Raw genomic sequence first — 18,898 nt, 5'->3', positions numbered from 1 at the left:
CATGTAGGCTTTAGGTGTGAGAGGACTATTAGAGGATAGTTCACTTTGTTATTTGTGAACCACACACACGGAGAAGAAAAGTGAACAAAATCAGAGCTGATATGAGATTCACTTATGCTCCCGCTTCAATATTAAATGACAGTTTAGCATTCGCTAATTAATTATGCATGTTTTTAATCCACACAAAAGAGATGTAATTGTAATTGCAAAAGATGCCCACTTTTTTATTTATTTCCGCCGCTGCTTCATTATGCACTTGCTGTCAGTGAAGGGGCTCATAATAGCAATATTCTTCAGGGCTTAGGCCGCCCTTATTTGCTCAGCCGCTTGTTGCCTCGGAGGGCGGGGTCACGGCAGCAAAACGCAGAGAGTGTGACGCAAAAGGAGAGGCTATTATATTTGCTTCCTGAGGAAAAAAAAAAGAAGAAAAAAAGATGCTGGTCTGCCGGGAGTTGATGAGATAGCTACTGCAGATAATTGTGAAAAGAAACAGGTGAAATATCACTGAGGAAAAAATGGACTTGTATGGGAAGGTAAGATGCTGGATTTTACCTAGGAGATAGAGCATAGCACTTTAATTTGGTCCTTTGAAATAACGCTTTATAGAGAGTAGTGTTGCTTATGTTTGACAGGGAGAGGGTCTATTCTCAATGTGTCTGCCGTTAACTAAAACATGAACTACATAGCTTTTCTTCTACGCCTCCTCAATAAACCATCCAGCTGTTGACAGCTGGGATACGCTGCATGCTGAGAAATGTAGTCAAACCTCTGCTTCCGATGCCTGCCTCCGTCTTTGCACTTGAACCCGTGCAAAAACTACAACCCCCTTCTTCGTTTTTCTCCATGACGTCAGAGGTTACGCACGACATGCGTTTCTCTTTGCTCGCGCTCTCGTCGACCAGCCAGCCAGGCAGCCAGCCTCGTCACCTCAGCGCGTGCGTGCCACATCCGAAGCGGAGGGGACAGCTCCCAGGTGCTGAAACGGGTCGGAGACACAGAGGGGAATCAACGTCTGCATTAGATTAAAAAATAAAACCGAATCCTGCATTACAGGGGCGCACACAGATAGAACCGAGGCCTTCAAAACAGGTTTGTTCACATGATGTCTTCAACGCGTTTTTTTACTTTATATATTAATAGATATGTGGAAGAATTTCATCAGGAGACAAAATGACCTCCTGCCCAGAACTGCTTGTCTAAGATTAGCTGGCATGCAGCTCCTTGGTCTGCAGCATCATGTAGCTTCTTATCAGGAGGAGTGATTTAACGTTGCGGATTGAAGTGCCATTATTACGATGATATTTTGAAAACGATGCCCTTGCAAACACAGCGTTGTTAAATATAGAGAGACAAACAGAAACCAGTGCAGAACGTGCATGATGGAGGTCCGGCATCTTTTATTCACTGCATAGGCAACTGGGAGAGCTTGGCTGCACATGTTTAGCGGGAAGCTCGGCGGCTTTGTCCAATAATTCACCTTGGAGGGCAGATGACTGCTCGTGTCACCTCGTTAGTGGGACTCTCGTCCTCTGAGGCCGTTGACTGTTGACAGCTTGCACTGAAATGCTCAGTGTGGATAAGCTGTTCAGGAGAAAGGTCGATATCTATTCTACTCTGTGTGCAACTGTGAGCTGCAGCGGTTCTAATTTGCAAGCAGATATAATATTTGTTTAAACATATTAGTGGTTTTATGAGGAAAACGTTTCAATGGGTGTTTCAAAGCATCACATGCATAATTCAGATAGTTGAATAGGGCTATACCTGGAAATATGTTTATGATGACCAACCGGGTTGGTCACCGTTGAAAAATTTAAACAGCATTTCAATAAGTGCATACAATCACTGAATCTTAACTGTACCTATGAGCTAGATATCACCCTCCAAGTCTTAGCATCAATAACAGCAATCCTCTGCTTAAAGGGATTATTTTAAGAAAAAAAAAATCTCAGCTTGTTATCTAATACTCATTGATACAACAGCTTGCTGCGTTAGTCATGCTGGTTTGCCTGATGCAGCCTTCTGTCACCTCTGATCTGTGGCCTGTACAACAAGCCTGTGCTATACTCTGCACAAGATTACTAGGTTATCTTTTCCCTTCTCCTGTACCTCCTGGCATGTTTTTACAAGTTAGATGTTTTGTTAAATATTTTTTAGTCAAGTGTAAAAAAGAAAACAATTATAGCCAGGTGGATTTTAGGGAACCGAAACCAGTTCCATTAATTAAAGAGAATTACCAAATGTCTTATATATTCCTTATTAATTTATCATGTATAAGTTATGTTAGAGTTATGCTGTAAAGAAAGAGAGGGTTTGGTATTACTTTATGAATTTCCCAGAAAATAAATTACAGACAGTAATTTGCCATTTACAGAGAGGAGACGTCTTCACTCTGATGTCTGATCATCTCTGCTACATTACTCTGCAGTCAGTGCTGAGAGTACTGTGGACTGTTGGACAAACTATTTGATAACACCCTGTCTAAAGTATCTCAAGCATCTCGTTCCTGCTTTCTGTTTTTCGTTTAATCGCCCTTAGTGCATCCTTCCCATCACCTTTTTTTTTTTTTTTTGTCTCTGCAGATGGCTGCCACTCAGGATGTCAAAGGGAAAGGAGAAGGAGGAGACCAAAATTTTGACTACATGTTCAAGCTGCTGATCATTGGCAACAGCAGTGTGGGCAAAACGTCCTTTCTCTTCCGCTATGCCGATGACGCCTTCACTTCAGCTTTTGTCAGCACAGTGGGCATCGACTTCAAAGTGAAGACTGTATACAAGAATGACAAGAGGATCAAACTGCAGATCTGGGTATGCAATATTCACATTCTAGCAATAAGCTTTCAGAAGTGAGCCACAAAATGTTTGATTGTTGACTCTTGAAGAAACTGTATTTTCTCTCAAATCCTTTTATTTTATATTTTTTTTCTTCTGGCTGCAATTTATCGAAGAAGTTACAAAGCGGCAACATATAGCAAGCCACTGCTTTGTGACATTTTCAATTTACTTGAAATGATAAACATCTGTTTGTTGAAACATAGTAAATGCTGTGAAGAAATCTGTTTCCCGTTGTTCTCCAAGGTCTTCTGGAGGGCTATTTGAGCATTAAAGGGGAAGGGTCTCCTCAGAGGTGCCAAGCCCCCACATTTCTCTTTTCCTCTCTCCATCGTTGTACTCCTGCTGAGTGATTCCTTGTCTGTAAAAGACTCTCAATCTCTGCCTCAATCCCACTTTCTCCATAGCTCTCCTCATATCTTTCTTTGTTAATCAATATGTTTCAAGGACCGTGACAGGTTGGTACCTGATGGCAGTCGGTCTCTCCATTCAGGAAACGAGCACATGGGATCACCTGAATATTAATTCAGTCCTAGACAGTGTTTTGGCTTGTAGGACGGATCATGATTGATTAGTGTGCTTAAATAGACTTGGCCTTTCATCTCTTTACGTAGAGGATTCATATTTATGTGTATTTACAACTTACTTCTTGTAGCAGTTGTATAGTGAATAAGAAATGATGTTACGTCCCCACAAATACTGTTTTAAAGTTTCAGGGAGTCTATGACCCAGTCTAAATCGTTAGTTTTTGAGTTTCAGCACCTTTAGACACACATAAAGGAGAAAGTCCTGTGCTCTGCTGCTTAGTCTTAAAACCATGTTGCACCTAAGGCTGTGCGATTCATTCACTCAATAGAATTTCAGGAAAGGCTGATCTAAGTGTGGAGACAGATGGAAACTCAACATAACTAACAGAAGACCAGTAAGTGTTAGTTTGGCACACAGCAGGGACGAACACAGAAACAACACCTTCCTCAGAATGTGTTGGAAACTGAAAAATGTATGAGTTTGTGTAATTAGGAGTTAATCTGAGCTGTTGAAGCAGATTGTCTCACAATACCCCTGATACATGCAAGTGAAAAGATATGTAATAGTTCATATTTGTTTCTATCACTTTCCTTATTTGACAGTTTCTATCTCTTTTCTTTTATCTATCTTCAGAGGTTTTTGTTTGTTTGTTTGTTTGTTTATTTGTCACAAGGGATGCCTTTTGGAGCATTTAGCCATCTCCAGACATTTGGTATTTGCTCATTGAATAAAGGGGAAAAAAGGAAACACTCCATCAGGATGTGAAAACTTGAATTTGAGCATTTAATTCATGAGCTAATCAGGATAATGTGTTTTCATCATCTGCAAAGACAAGCATATTCTGAGAGGAAAAGCGCCTGCATCCAGATTATTGACCTGTCTCTTTTAATAGGGCTAAGAGAGAGCTGAGACTTGCAGTAAATGGCCTTTTTAGGTGATGGGTATTGGCAAAAGTCAATGTGTTAATTGCATGTCCCAGTGCATGACAGTGCAGAGTCCTCCTTGATATCACAAAAGGCTGAAATGGATAATAGACAGAGCATTGGCAATATCATTGAAAACAGAGACACTCAGTGAGAAGAGGAGTTTCTGCGACTGTCAGTATCTGATCCCTGCTTCTTGCTACTTGAAGTAGTCAGCTAGCTTGATTGATTTCTTCTTAGCCACAGACTACAAGCATAGCTTTTCGAGGTACTCAACTTCTCTGGACTCACGCAGTTTTTTTTTCTGTCCAACTCTGTCTTTTTAACCAAGAGCAAGCAAACTGACATGCAAAAATAGCCCGAAAAGGCTTGGGTCATTGTCAAGCACTCAGCCAAGAATCAATAGAGTATTGTCTAGTGTCTTAGATTAAGAAGTTAGACAGGAAGCAAGATTGAGGTTAAACAAGCACTCAGGTAACCTGAGCATGACTTAGTATATGTATAGTAACAAGGAAGAGAAATAATAAAACATATTCTTCTTTTGTGTTGTTCCGAGTACTACTGTTTAAAAAAATGCATATAAAGTATAATGTATCTGGTGTTTTTTTAAACTGACATAAGGTCCTAGCTGTGGTGTGTGAGTTGAATCTCAGCAGGCTTTGAGTTTCATCTTTGTGGAGTGAAGGTCAGATTTTTCCTCTGGCTATAACAGGCACACTATTGCAGCCATGTGCAGACCAACAGAAAACAAAACCATGGCTGTAAATGTGATCCAGAGCTGTCTGTTAGGCATCTGTTTAACAAGAGCCAAGTAGAGCAGCCAGAAGTCTTCTGACATGATTCACTGAAGCCTGGAAACATACTTGTTGTGGGTGTAAAAACAGTAGAGTAAACATGCACAATCAACTGGGGGGTTATATTGGGGATTTCTTATTATGTAACTTGTAAAGCAACAGTTAGTATAGTGTCTTGATAATTAGGATATAAATCAAACAAAAGCACATCTGAAAATGCTTATTTTCCCCCCATTTCCATTGTTGCTTTAGGCCGCAGCTGATGTTAGTCTGTTAACTCACCTGTGTGAGAACCCCTCAAATCCTCAAAATGTAGTGACTCATTTAGCCTTTGAGCAATTGGTTTAGCCTTATCATCATCAGCAGCACGCCATTTTTCAAGATTAAAATAATTTTACTCCTATTTTCGCCCCTTTTTTTGGAAATACATGTCACGGGCTGAGCTCTTCATCCTGCTCCACGGAGCTTTTAACACAGCCGAGCGATTGTTCTGTTGAGGAGAGGAAAGAATCAATCACATCAGCCAAAAGTGAGTCGCTGTTTTTGGCACCTTATCAATGCAAAGCCAGCGAGACAATTAGTATAATGATTATTTCAAGTTAAAAGCACAATAAATAAAGCCACGAGCAAGTGTAAATATATAAACCAAGGAAATCTTTTTGTATGAATAAAAGTATTAAATAAGTATTAATTATTTATATGTCTGCTCGATGACAGGGCTATAATGTGGACCTGGTTATATTCCCTGTGCGGTGCACGGTCTGATCAATGTTGTTGAGCCCGACAGCCAGCTGCCCGAACAGCTATCCTACAATAAATCATGTTGTCTGTGTGCAGGACACTGCAGGCCAGGAGCGCTACAGGACCATCACCACTGCTTATTACAGAGGCGCCATGGGCTTCATCCTCATGTATGACATCACCAACGAGGAGTCCTTCGGCGCTGTGCAGGACTGGTGAGTCAAGTTTTGTCAGGTTTCAGTAAAAATATCATTTCTACCTTTTGTATTCTTTGTATGAATTATATTCTTATGAGCACCTGATTAACATGTCAGAAAGGTTTTCAATTGAAGTCTTCTAGACATTATTAATGTTGTGGATAATTTGCTCACCTTCCTTATCTCCTTCTAATGGCAACACTGTTGTCTTTTCGCTCTGTGTGGAATTTTTCAGGCTTGTTAGGCAGGGTACACATGCAACTTTTTCTGGCTTGGGGATCAAGGCGAAACCTCTCAAGGTTATGGCTGTGGTCCGTTCATGAGTCACACAAGCATCTCAAGGCTTAATTGTGTCTCTGATCCAAAAGTCTGTTATTCATGGTGATGCACCCATTTTTAAACCAGGCCTTGGAAGGCTACATTCAATCAACTACAGAAACCAGGTTTCTGGGTTACAATTTTTGCACTAGAAACAACAACTATGGAGCCAGTACAGACTAATGGGTTTTTGCTAAGCATGTGTTTTGCTTTTCATTTTGATCAGTTTTATCCATCAGTAACTAACCCCCCCCAAAAACAAACAATAGTCATAGTACTTTTTTTTTCTTCATAAAACACATCGAGTCACAATCCATGGTTATAAACTTTGATATGGCAATATTTCCCGAGTTTTTTGTTTTGTTTTGTTTTGTTTTTCTAGAGAAGTGTCCACGTAACAGTATAGAAATTACAACAAAACTTAAATTTGTAAATACAAACCATGTATTTTCAACTCCTACCTCTAGCCATTTAGGAAATATGTTGTCTTTAACATAGGTGGATTGTGGTTTTGACAGGGGTTTGAAAGTGAATGCAGGTGAATATAGGCTGTACAGCAGCCTAATTTGGAATTTAGCTGCATTAAGATGTGTGACGTGAACACAGAGAGTAGGAGACAAGCAATCACATGTAAAGGGCTGGAACAAAGCAAAATGTAAATGTGACGTAATGAATGTGGTAATTTTTTCCATTTTGCAGACCTTATAGTTGGCAACCCAATAGTTGGCAACCAGTGTTGCCAACTATTGCATTGAAAATAGTTGGCAACACTGGTTTCTGGTCAAACAGCCCAAAAAGATGACGAGCTTGTACATGATAGTTCTATGGCGATCACTATTCAGGCCAGTGTCCACTTAGCCCTTCTCATTTAGCCAGCAACACATGACAACTGCTTCGTGCAGCTAGTGTCAATGCTAAAGCATCTACATTTGATACAAACTTAAGAATCACTGTATTTAAAGTCTGGCTATCTTAAATTGGAGACAACACGTTAAAAAGCAATGTACAGCTTTGGGGGTACACTCCTATGCATAGCAACTGTGTTCAAATGCTCCTTGTTATCAGCCTGATTCAAATTAATTTCCTGTCACTGTAAACAAGAAAGGCTTTCATGTAAAGCAAGATCAAAGCCAGACACACCTATTATTCTTTGAAGACCTCCCTAAGTCTTTTATGGTACATTGCAGTCTGAGCACTGTCTGTGATGGATATCTAATTAAAGGAGCCAAGTGTGTCCCTGGCAGCAACAGTCTTGGTGGTTAGCTGACTGCTTACTTAGCAGACAGTGCACAAATCCATCTACTACAGGAGAAAGAGGAAGCTCTGTTTCACCCATCAAATAACCCTGTATTCTTTTTCTTTTGCCTTTGCCACTGGCTTTAATTCCACTTTCTCTTTGCCTCGCTCCTTGTGACAAGGTTGGGGGGGGGGGGGGGGGGGGGGGGGGGGAGACGTTGCCATGGCAATGGTTCCTTCCTGAGCTGAATTAAGCTTGTGACGTATTCATTTCCTGCCTGAGTCATGGAAAAATCAGGAAAATTCGGTTACACTGGCATCAAATGTTGGACTTAAATTAAATGATTACAGTTATTCACAAGCAGTTACATTTAATTCAACATTATATAATCATTGGCTCTCTTTAATCTACCACCTTTAACAAACATATGTGCATACTGTGTAGCCTGTGTAGTTCTATAAGATGTGATGGTGGTTTTTCTGTCATTGGAAATTGTGAGGAGTTGGATTTAAAATGACTTAAAATAAGTCATAACTGGGAAGAGAGAGGAGGAGCTTCATTATCATTTTGCTTACTCTGTCTCTCAAGTTGTATCTTCTTTCAGTCTGCCGGCTCTGTGTCTCCAGTTTCCAGGAGAAACATAGCAGTCCTGCGGTGTGTTCGCTGCCCTACTTTCAGCCATACTGCAACACAGCGGGAGAAATGTATTCTCAAAATTCCTCCCCACATTATATATAGCCTGCAGAGGTTACAATTGTGCAAGCACCTCACTGAGTGACAGTAAACTACAAAAATAAATGTAGATTATATTTTCATCAGGCAAAAACATTTGACATAGCTCACAATGCTTGTTTTTTCTTTTTTTCTTTCTTTTTTACATTTTTTTTAATAATACAAAATATATTAGATAAATGTTTTTAACATTATTAAACAATTTCACACACATTGTTTGGTTGACAATCTGTTGGATCAAAAATTCGCAATTATTATTTTTATAAAGTGTGTTTCACAGCTTAATCAGTGGCTTGATAGCTAAAGACTTTTACGTGTGTGCATCTTTGTGTTTAGCTTTTATTTCAAATAAGATGATGAACTAGAATTTATTTCATGTTGGGATGAATAAAAACTAATTCCTAAGTATGGATGACATCTTGCAGGCTGCTGGTACCTTTTACAATTAGCACCATAGGAAGTGGAATTTTTGTTAAAATCGGTATAGGCTGCACAGTGTGCGGTGCAGTTTGTTGTAAAGTAAAAAAACAAAGATTGCCAACTGACCCACTTTTCCGCTGATGCCATCAGTGACTCAATTATTACATGATGCCAACAGAAAGGCATGTAACCACCGTTCATGACCAGCCCAAATGGCGAGCAAACATTATGTCATGTTCTTCCCTCTTCCGTCTGTTTCTAAAGGATCCTGTCCAATTAAGTGTATCACGAAAACTGGTCTGACAGTTTCTTATAAAAGGAGCATCAGCGATGATTTAAATGTGATTTGTGTTTGTTTCTGATTTTGTGCAGGTCGACCCAGATAAAGACCTACTCATGGGATAATGCTCAGGTGGTGCTGGCTGCGAATAAGTGTGATATGGACGAAGAGAGAGTGGTCTCAGTGGATAGTGGTAGACTGCTGGCAGAGCAATTGGGTAGGTCTTAAAACAACATTCACCTCTTCATATATTTTTAAATGTGTGTCGTCATCTTCACTATCATGTTGTTGCATAAAGGCATGACTATATTCCCTTCTTTCCTTTAACTCTTGCCAACATGTTTGAAAATGCAACTGAAATACTCTAAAGAGCCCAGCTTTGTTTAAAATGTTCAGTTGCACCAATAGATTTTAAAGCTTTTCCACAGTCATTGAAGTTGATCATGGTTTCTTTGTTCCTTGTCTTTATTTGTTCTCACGTTTCTTACTGTTAAATTTTATCCTAAGGTTTTGAGTTCTTTGAGACAAGCGCCAAAGACAACATCAACGTGAAGCAGACCTTTGAGCGTCTCGTTGATTTAATTTGCGACAAGATGTCTGAGAGCTTGGACACTGATCCTGCCGTCACCACAGGAGCCCCTACTGCCAAACTCACAGACAGCGCTCCGCCCCTCCAACCGCAGGGATGCAACTGTTAGTGAATGACATCTGGAAGCAGCACAGGTCCTGTTAGGGGGCAGAGTTAGCAGCATTATCACTCCTGTTACTGCTGCCCTCTCTGAACTCCACTTCAAACCCTGTTTAGTAGTAGATTTACAAAATGCTGTTGTATTAGCTCCCAACGTTATCACCTTATCTAAAAAGCAAATAACCAGTAAAACAGATGTGGCTGCTGTAAACATGTAACATTACAAATCTAGTATATAGCAAAACCATCAGTCTTCAGATAGTTAGTACTATGATCATCCAGTTATTTTTTATAGAGCTTGAAATAGTTCACACAGTCATACTGTACGTGTAATCCTTAAGACCTTTAAGACCTAAAATACTTAAACAATAAGGGATAGAATCAGTGAGTGCTTTAAAAGTCTTTTGTTTAAAGTTTCTGTACAGTATGTATTTTCCTATAACAAGTTAATTTAAACTCTTACAGCTGCCAAATCTGTGATTTAGAGCACTAGACAATGTAGCAGCTTTTGTTTGTGCAATTGTGTGGCTGTGACTGTACAGTAAGTGAGTGAGGATTTGCATGAGTGTGAGTGTTATGTCTCATTGCCATCAAAAAAATCATCTACCTTTGGAAAAAAGTGGCCTTTTACCATCTCCAACATGGCCTCAAAAGTCCCTCCGTCCTGCTCACTCTTGGAATGAATCCAGTCTGTATAATGTTGATGTTAGTACAACTCCACCCATTTCTCTGTGTATATGCGTGATTTATCCGATGACAATATCTTTAAATCTTAAAAGCAACTCAATGGTTGTGCTCAAGCTGTAAGATGACCCTTTATTGTTTGATGCAAAGAGCATGCTGCCAAAAAGACAATGACATGTGCTGTTTACTCGAAAGATAGGCCTTACCCAAACCTGTCCATCCTCAGCTCCATATGATAGCAACCATACAGCATTTTATCAAATCAAAGTCTCATACTGTCAAGGCACAGCAAACTGTATGATATAAAACAGATGATCTATCCTGGCATGGAATAAACAGCCATAATTTCTGAGTCAGCATGCTTTTGTGCTGTAAAACAAATTCCCTTCTTGAAGAAATATCTCAGTTAGTTGCTTAGAAAATGTCAGTAGTTTAAAATGGGAATCTTCCCCTTCTTCAGGCATATTGTACTGTACTGTCTTAATAAGTCCCTGTAGTGTAATGTGTTTCGCTAATTAAACAATCCAGAAATTTTCAGTTATAGTCATTAAAAAAAAGAAAGAAGTTTGTGCCAAAATAATTCCCTCAGCACCGTCAGTGGTTTGTTGCATAGTTGAATAAAAGCTGAAAAAAATGCATGAAGTCACTCCTGACCTATCTATGTAGATTTATATTGTAAGACACTGTATATATATCTCTGTGTTACAGATTTAGGAGCATTGTCTTAGCACTTGCTATGAGATGCAAAGGGCCAATAAGTGCAATATTTTATGAATTAAACCGTGTAAATAGTTTCTCCTGTCCTCGAGTTAAAGACTCTATCTGCAGTATGTAAGTGACAGTCGGTCAGATCGGTTCAGAAAATGTTGTACAACGTCCTACAAAGGAGTTAGTGCTTCATTCAGTTCCTGTAGCCACTGAATGCGTGACTTGATGTGTGTGTGTGTGTGTGTGTGTGTGTGTGTGTGTGTGTGTGTGTGTGTGTGTTGGGGGGGTACGTGTGTATCTATGTGTGTATGTATGTACCTGCCATACTGAGACAAATTTCAGTTATATAGTGTATTGTTTGTGTATACCTTTTGTACAAATGTATTCACGTACTGTATGCTGTTCCTGCTAAATGTTGGGTGTAGACTAAACTTGTATTATCATGTCAAAATGCAGTGTTATTGTGAAAGATAGTCAGGGAGATAACTTAGTCCAGTAGTCCATGCCACATGCTGTACTGTTGTAATTCTTAAGAAAAAGGGATACATATAAGTTATTTCAGATCTTGCATATACATTCGCACACATAGTCTGTGTGCATGTGTGTGATAGTATAACTTGTTGCCATAAAATAAATCATTGTAAATCTCAAGTCAAAATTTATTTCATAGAGGAATGACAATGGCCAAGCAGTCAATCTGGTAAGATTTAATTTTAGAACATAATGACTTTACATATATAACTGAATATATTTAATTCTTGGAGTTCAAGCAAAGTCAGAAGTATGTTTTTGAGACTATAGGAAATAAATCAAATTCTATCAGAGGGTCTCTGTGTTCTCTGTCACTGTGAAATGACTATGCTACGGCAAGATGGAGGGTTTTTGGTGAATGCTGACCTGTTGCCACAGTGACGTAGATCTGTTCCATTTTAATGCATTGAGCACCATCTAGTGTTACAATGAGGCACCTGCAACCTGATTTCAAACTCAGAAGTCTATTGAAAATAGTGCTTAGACATGACTTTGTCATTGAACTAACGAAACAATAATTACTAGCTGCAACTTGGCAGCTCCAGTACAAATGTATTCATTAGTTATAATAAATCAAAATAAAGTAATAATAAAATCTTCAATCATATCATGTCAGTTGTGACACAAATCCATATATGAACAGATCCCCAGTCACAAGAACATTTCTGCAGCATTTAAATTTCACATAAAGCACAAATGTCGTCATCATTACAAAAAGGAAGACCTCTGGGAATACCAACAGACTTTTGAGACCAGGCTGCTCAGCCAGACTTACAAGGTCTTGGTCAGATAAACCACCAAGCCAATGGTCACTAAGGATACCCTTATGTATGAAAGAGTAGTTCTATTCAAAATTTGAAAACCCTAACCAACAGTGCATCATCCACTAATCACTCCAGCCTTGTGATGGCAGCATCATTCTGTAGGGATCGCTTTATGGGACAGAGACTAGGAGACGATTCAGGAAAAAGGAAAAGATGGAAACAGAAAAATAAAGAGGAATATTGAGTGAAAACCTTTGTTCAGTGCTCAGGATATCATGTTGGGCTAATGATTCCTACTTTAGCAAGTTAATCAAGGCATACCACCAATGAAATAGAAGTAGCTTAAAAAAAATCAGTATAAATAATGGTATGACTTAGAAATAGTCTGGACCTGAACCCAGTTATGACATGAAAGAAGGAGACAAGGAGTCATGCCTTAAAAGACATAACAGGCATTGCTACTGAAGGTCTTTTAATCAAATATAATGTCAAATGTCCAAATACTTGCAAATGGAATATTTAATTTAGTCTTATCTTTAGTAAATTAACAAAACACTCAATAAGCCTGTTTTTGCTTTGTCATTGAGGGAATTGTGTGACGATAGAGAAAAAAAATCTGAATCAATTTCAAGTTTGAAACATATAGCTAAATGTGAAAAAACAAACAAACCTGAAAAGGGTTTGGAGTAATTTTTGCATTTAGAAAAGGACAGCTGAACTGGCTACTGATGCTTTTTTTTCCTCTAGATTATTTTATTATCAATTGCTCTGAGGTACCATATATGGACACACACATTACATACAGTAAATATGACTTTGTGAAGGGGAAGAATATTTCAAGAAAAAACTGCAGACTTCAACCTGTGATCTGTGAGAGACATACTCACACCAAAGTTGAATATATCCTTCGGGGTTCCTCTCGAAGCTATAATCCCTTAAACAATGAAAACAAGAGGCCAGCAAGTAGGCAGAATCAACCCATGCTTTTATTTAATCCATTGCATATAAAAACTTTTTTTTTTCATTCTTTTTATTCATTTTTTACATAAAGTTGTATGATCTACAGTGCTATCCAATAGACTGCGATTAACAAGAAATCCATTAAAATAACATTTTAATTGTCCTGTGAAACGTCCAGACATGTTGGCATTCTAAAGACATAACCCAAAAAATAATTGTCCTGAAGACCTTTTTTAAGTTACAGTTTGTGTTTTTCTTTCACACCATAAAAAAATAGAACACATAATGAGAAAAGAACCCACTATTTCCATTGGTCCAGGGCTGTTTAAAATCTACAGTATGTGTGTCAAAATAAGAGTCCCTGTTTCGGGACAACGATGCAGTCCCCCTTACCCGTCCCACCCTGGCCCCTCCCCTTCCCTTTAGTACAGAAATATACTAAACCCTTCTCCCATCCAGGCAGAAAGATGTCAGTGGTTTTGGATATTGCAAGTAACGTGAGTGGAAGTGTGGGCCGAGCATAGATATGCGACACACCGTCAGTGTTTCAGCCATAATTAATGCAGCAGTGGCTGAACATGCAGATGTGTCTCAAAGCCTCCGTGCCTTGTAGAGCCTTAGTCAAGCACCAACTACACACAACTGTTGCACCCCATTTAGTGTTTGTAGCTGCGACACAACCAGAACACAGATGACACAGCAAAGTTACTCCCATATCATCCACCTCTGACAGGTCACACCTTTAAGTGTACAAACAGAGCACAGGTAAAGTGTGAGTTGTTCAGTCCAGGTCTACAGCAAATATGACTCTTGAGCATCCAGCTATAGGCCACCATCACTCATGTAGTAAATCTTTGACTCCTGGTTGACCTGAACCTCCACAAACCTCTGCACTGAATTACAAAGGTTTCTACTCAGTGCCATATTTGTGATAGAGCAAATAGTGTGTGGGTGTGATCTTGAAAAGGCAACTTCTCTGAACAAGAGATCAGGCCAACCAAAGCTAAAAGATTCACCAAATGCAGCAAAGGAGATCTAGAGAATTAAAAAAGGCTAAATTAAATGATGTGTTGAATTTAAGGCACAGCCCATGGGCCAAGGAACAGTTTCTTTTTAAAAAACAATTTGGCTTTCCCCCTCTCTTCACTGAGCTAGTTCTCAGATAAGCAACAAGTCGATGGATCATTTTTACACTAAAGCTTATGTGTAATAAACATTCTCTCAACAAGAGGTACGTAATACAGCCACGCCATCACCAAAAGGGATGATAAGAATCAACCATTTACAGCAAACTGCATTATGATAGTAATAACATTAAGAATTATATATTATATACAGCACAATAAATATATGTTTGTAAACAGCGATAAAACCAGAAAATTTTATTACAGGTAAGGGCTTTGGGTGAGGATGAAAAAAAACAAAACAATCTTGGCACAAAATGAAATATTGAAGTAAAAGTTTTGTGACAAATGACATGATTAAAACAAGCACTCTTTTAAAAAAAAGCGGTGTGCGGTATTTCAAGTGTTTTCTTTTTTTTTTCCTTTGTTTTACATTTGTTGTTTTTTAAAATGATTTTATGTACATGGGGAGAAGTACGTTTGGGTGCTGTAACTCGCAAGCCTGTGGTATATGCTACAGTAAAGTATTAACTGCACCACCTTTATATTGCAAAAACAACTCAACAAATGGAAAAATATACCAATAAATAATAGCATTGGGTGTAAGGGATTAAAAAAATGGTAGCAACATAGAAAAGAGAATAGACTCTTGGCTGAGGTGTGGGACAACAATGTTCAAGCCTGTGTTCAAGCATGAGTAGGTGTTTTGGCAAAGTTAAACATATTAGAAATATCAAAGAGGTGACATATGAATATATTAGTGCATTAGAGTATCTACGTAGAGGATAGTCTTATCTCGTGACTATGCTATGGAGCTGATTGTCTTGTTGAAAACAAAGACAGCAACTGGAGTTAATGCTATTAAATATAAATCTGTTGAAGCCAACATCGTAACATAAGTGGCTGAATACAGGCAGCTGTTGCTGATGTATACACCAAGCAAAATGGGATGGGAAAATAAAGCAAAGTGTTCATAACATTGGTATAAAAATCACCCAAGCAATCAGTAACACCATTACTATTTCTATACACCTGGAGCATAAATCAAGCTTCTAAAAAAGGTGCTTTTTGTATCAACTATAAAGCATTGCATTGTCTGGGGATGTGTTCAAAAGAACTGCAGGCAAGGTTAATCAAATTTAAAGGCTTCATCCACATCGTAAATGATTCCAGTGGGAGTAAAGAACAAGACCTCAGGTTTCTGCTTCCTTCTCAGTGAAAAATACCAAAATATTTGTTATTATGAAACAATTCCAAATGTCAACACACTGGGCTGACTGAATATGCGTATAGTGGCATGTGAATAGGAGAATAAATGCTATTGGTGCAAGTGTAAACAGCTCAGAACACTCTTCATATGATCCAGCTATGAAGATAACCCTTCAAAACACTGAATAACTTGCACAAATATCTCCATGTTGGATTCCAAAAGTTCTCGTCTTCTTTTCTAATGAAGCCTTTACTTGGATTGCAAAAGTAAAGTCTAAGTAATATTTGAATATTAAATACAGTACAATATAAAAAAGAAAGAGGTTTAGGACAGCATCATGGCTGTTCACATTTAAGCTTTGTGTCAGTCAGCTTTTCAAGGAAGACTTCCACATCAGAAATGTGTTTTCGAAAAGCTCCAGAGTGTGCTGCAGTTACCATTTCTGCGGCATCATGGCAGCATAACAAGCTTCCTAATTCATAGTGGGGAGGATATGCCCTAAACAAGAAGCAGATTTTGGGCACTTAATAAAAAATAAAGACACTACCAAACTTTCTGACAAGGCTGAGACAAAGCAGCAGAAAATGATGTAATGCATGAGCAGCATCGAGCAGTGTGTGAACTGTCCACATCCTAAACTTAAGATTGTAATGGGGAGGAGTCAAAGCAAAATAAAGTCACACAACTTCAGTACAAATGGGAATGAAAAGGAGTTTTCCTGAGTGCAAAAAAACTTTAAGTAGTACCGATGGGCGTGTCTGAACAAAGCTGACAGGATGATGGCCAAGATAGAGAGCAGCGCACGCTTTGGAACCAGAAACATAGATGTATAAAAAAAACACAGATTTCACAAAACCCCAAAAAATATTCTATAAATAATCATCTGTCATTACTAAGAAAAGCAGTTAATTAGCTGCTGTCCATAACTGCTATGTGTCAGGGTTTTTCTTCTCTTCCTCTTCCTCCGTCTCTTGCTCTGCTACCTCTTCCTCAACAACACATGCCTGTGAGCTGGGTGTCTCCCCCTCCTCTACTGTCTCCTCGTCATCGTCATCCTCTCCCACCTGTTCGTCCAAAGGGATTTCTGTTGATTCAGAGTCCTGCGTACAGAGTGTTTTTGAGTCAGTACAGCTGTTTTCCTCTTCTTCCTCCTCCTCTTCTTCGTCCTCCTCTTCCTCCGGTTGACTGCCGCTGTCTTTTTCAGTGTCCGACTCCCCATCCTCCTCCAGGGTGAGCTCAAATTGGAACTTGTCCCCTCCAGGGGGTCTAGTACCATCCTCTGGCTCGTCCAACACTGGAGAGGGACTCTGAGGGATGGTGCTTTGGTACCACTCTCTGTTGTCCTCTAATGTGTCCAGGATGTCCTGGGCATCTGGATGAACCAGGTCAGCCCATGTCTCCCACAGAGGATGAACGATGTAATCTATGAATCCAACCTACAGAACATACAAGAGAAGAACAGGATGCTCAGTGTTCATTTATACTATATTCTTGTATATAAAGATTACCTTTATCTTTTTGTGTACTTTACCTGGCTCTTTTCTACTGAGGCATTGTGTTTATCACACATGGGGCTGATCTCCATACCCCGCTCCCTCTCTCTGTCGCCTTGGCTGAAAAACTCCTCCATGATACGGTCCGTCCACTGACGGTACACCTGAAGAGGCTTGGTGGGGTTACTTAAGTCTGCACAGTGAACCATGTTCTGGAGGACCTGAATATAACAAGAAACAAGGTCTAAAACACAGTATTTGTGCATTGTATTGCACAAGAACATGCTGAGGGACTCAGTGAATGATGTTACCACAAAGGAATCACAGAACAGATATTGTTTTTGTACAGCTCTATAAAGACTCATCAGCCATGCATCTTTGGTTCGTCCACCACACGGCTTCATGGCTAACATCATAGCTATAAAAATGATCTGTGGTTCTTTTCAAACGCTCTACAAAGTGCCTCAAGTAACGTTAATGTATGGCAGAAAATCGGAACCATGCACTGGCTGTTCTATTTTAAGAACTGAAGCTCTGTGCTGCCTGGACTCAATCAGCATCAATTTTTAGTGGAGTAGAGAAAGTCTGATGGAGGCATTTTCTTGAGTGGCTGCAATCAGCCACAAAGTGGCCCAGCTGAACCCAGTGGAATTCAGAGGTTACATAGCTTGAAGTTTACCTGTATCCTGTCAGAGTAGTTATCCAGCAGCAGCACACCAGAGCTGGTCACCTTCTTGGTTTCTACCATTGTTTTCAGATCAGCCAAAAGATTCATGTGTTTCGACATGTCAGTTGCAAGCACCTTGGAAAGGCCCAGAAATAAGCAGTTCAGTAGAGAAAACAGGGATTTAATTGATCTGTGTAGAGTCAAATGAAAACACGAGGTTTCCTTTAAAACTCTGCAAAAAGATGCATTACTGACTTACAATGTCAATGACCATCTTTCGTAGTGATTGTCTTTGTTTTTTGGTCAGGTTTTGGAAGATGTCACAGTTCTCTTCTTGTAGGAGCTTGAAACCAACTGCTAGATGATGGTTCTCCAACACCGATGAGTCATTGTACATCAAGGCTAGCTCTGAATCTGTAGGAAGGTTAAAGATGATCATTTTAGTTCAAAGGTCAAAATGTATACTGTCACAAACTCTTCCACTTGAAAGTTGAAACAGGTCAAATATTTAACACCTTTTGCTCTGTAAGAGAGGTTTCCTACTGGTTCATCGGACTTTCCATTAAGATGCAATAGTTCTGGGTGCTATCCTAGTTTGTTGCTCCTTGGCTGACAGAAGATCAGTTGGGTGGCACCTAAGCGGGATGAGTCACACTGCCTTTACAGCAGGGATTCCCCATTTGGTCTTTTGGAAAGCAGTGCACAGTTTGCATGTGACGTGACTGAGACAGCACAGTGTCTTTTCTGTTCTGATTACACTTTTAATCAACATTCACATTAGTGATGGCCTGGATAAAGCCTGTTTAAAGCAACACCCAGTCGACCCAAACTCTGAATATAGCTTAAAATTGCCAAATTAAGGTGATGTGTGGCCCCTCAAGCTGGAACAAGGTCAATCAGTTAAAGAGAGATAACAGGGGCTTAGTTTCCTTGCTTGAGGACACTTTTTACAAACACAACACCATGAACTCTGGAAGTCTGCTTTATAGCTCAGTTCACTCACTCTGAACCGTGGTTGTCGAAAAAATTGATTGTCAAGATACTAATCAATACTAAAACTTAGAATCTAAA

The 18,898-nt window shown here is 39.3% G+C and overlaps 2 protein-coding genes across 7 annotated transcripts in view; one reads left to right on the top strand and one right to left on the bottom strand.

The window, feature by feature from the left end:
* The first annotated feature begins 358 nt into the window (after positions 1 to 358).
* Positions 359 to 11,900, top strand: rab3c (RAB3C, member RAS oncogene family). 2 transcript variants are annotated; one of them, XM_075467767.1, is made up of 5 exons: positions 359 to 533; positions 2,580 to 2,804; positions 5,911 to 6,029; positions 9,091 to 9,215; positions 9,506 to 11,900. In XM_075467767.1, exons 1-5 carry the CDS (start codon positions 516 to 518, stop codon positions 9,694 to 9,696), a joined length of 678 nt encoding a protein of 225 aa, XP_075323882.1. In that variant the 5' UTR covers positions 359 to 515; the 3' UTR covers positions 9,697 to 11,900. The 2 variants fall into 2 exon arrangements, with proteins under 2 accessions (XP_075323882.1, XP_075323883.1); XM_075467768.1 differs by lacking the exon at positions 359 to 533 and adding an exon at positions 889 to 1,089.
* Positions 11,901 to 13,345: 1,445 nt separating this feature from the next.
* pde4d (phosphodiesterase 4D, cAMP-specific) overlaps positions 13,346 to 18,898 on the bottom strand; it is a 213,732-nt gene continuing 208,179 nt past the window's right edge. For all 5 annotated transcript variants that reach the window (XM_075467762.1, XM_075467761.1, XM_075467763.1 and 2 more), the window contains 4 exons: positions 18,087 to 18,241; positions 17,840 to 17,962; positions 17,199 to 17,381; positions 13,346 to 17,103 (listed from right to left, as the gene is read on the bottom strand). In XM_075467762.1, the coding sequence (XP_075323877.1) occupies positions 16,597 to 17,103; positions 17,199 to 17,381; positions 17,840 to 17,962; positions 18,087 to 18,241 (968 nt within the window). In that variant the 3' untranslated portion in view covers positions 13,346 to 16,596. The remainder of the gene's footprint in view (positions 17,104 to 17,198; positions 17,382 to 17,839; positions 17,963 to 18,086; positions 18,242 to 18,898) is intronic.

Source organism: Odontesthes bonariensis, chromosome 6, assembly GCF_027942865.1.
Source record: "Odontesthes bonariensis isolate fOdoBon6 chromosome 6, fOdoBon6.hap1, whole genome shotgun sequence".
Taxonomy (NCBI): domain Eukaryota; kingdom Metazoa; phylum Chordata; class Actinopteri; order Atheriniformes; family Atherinopsidae; genus Odontesthes; species Odontesthes bonariensis.
This window is presented reverse-complemented; position numbering and strand designations above follow the sequence as displayed.

Bases quoted from the DNA above. Each gene is read 5' to 3' on its own strand.
- rab3c (XM_075467767.1), top strand. The intron at 2,805-5,910 runs GTATGCAATATT...GTCTGTGTGCAG, and splicing joins GGATCAAACTGCAGATCTGG to GACACTGCAGGCCAGGAGCG. The intron at 9,216-9,505 runs GTAGGTCTTAAA...TTTTATCCTAAG, and splicing joins ACTGCTGGCAGAGCAATTGG to GTTTTGAGTTCTTTGAGACA.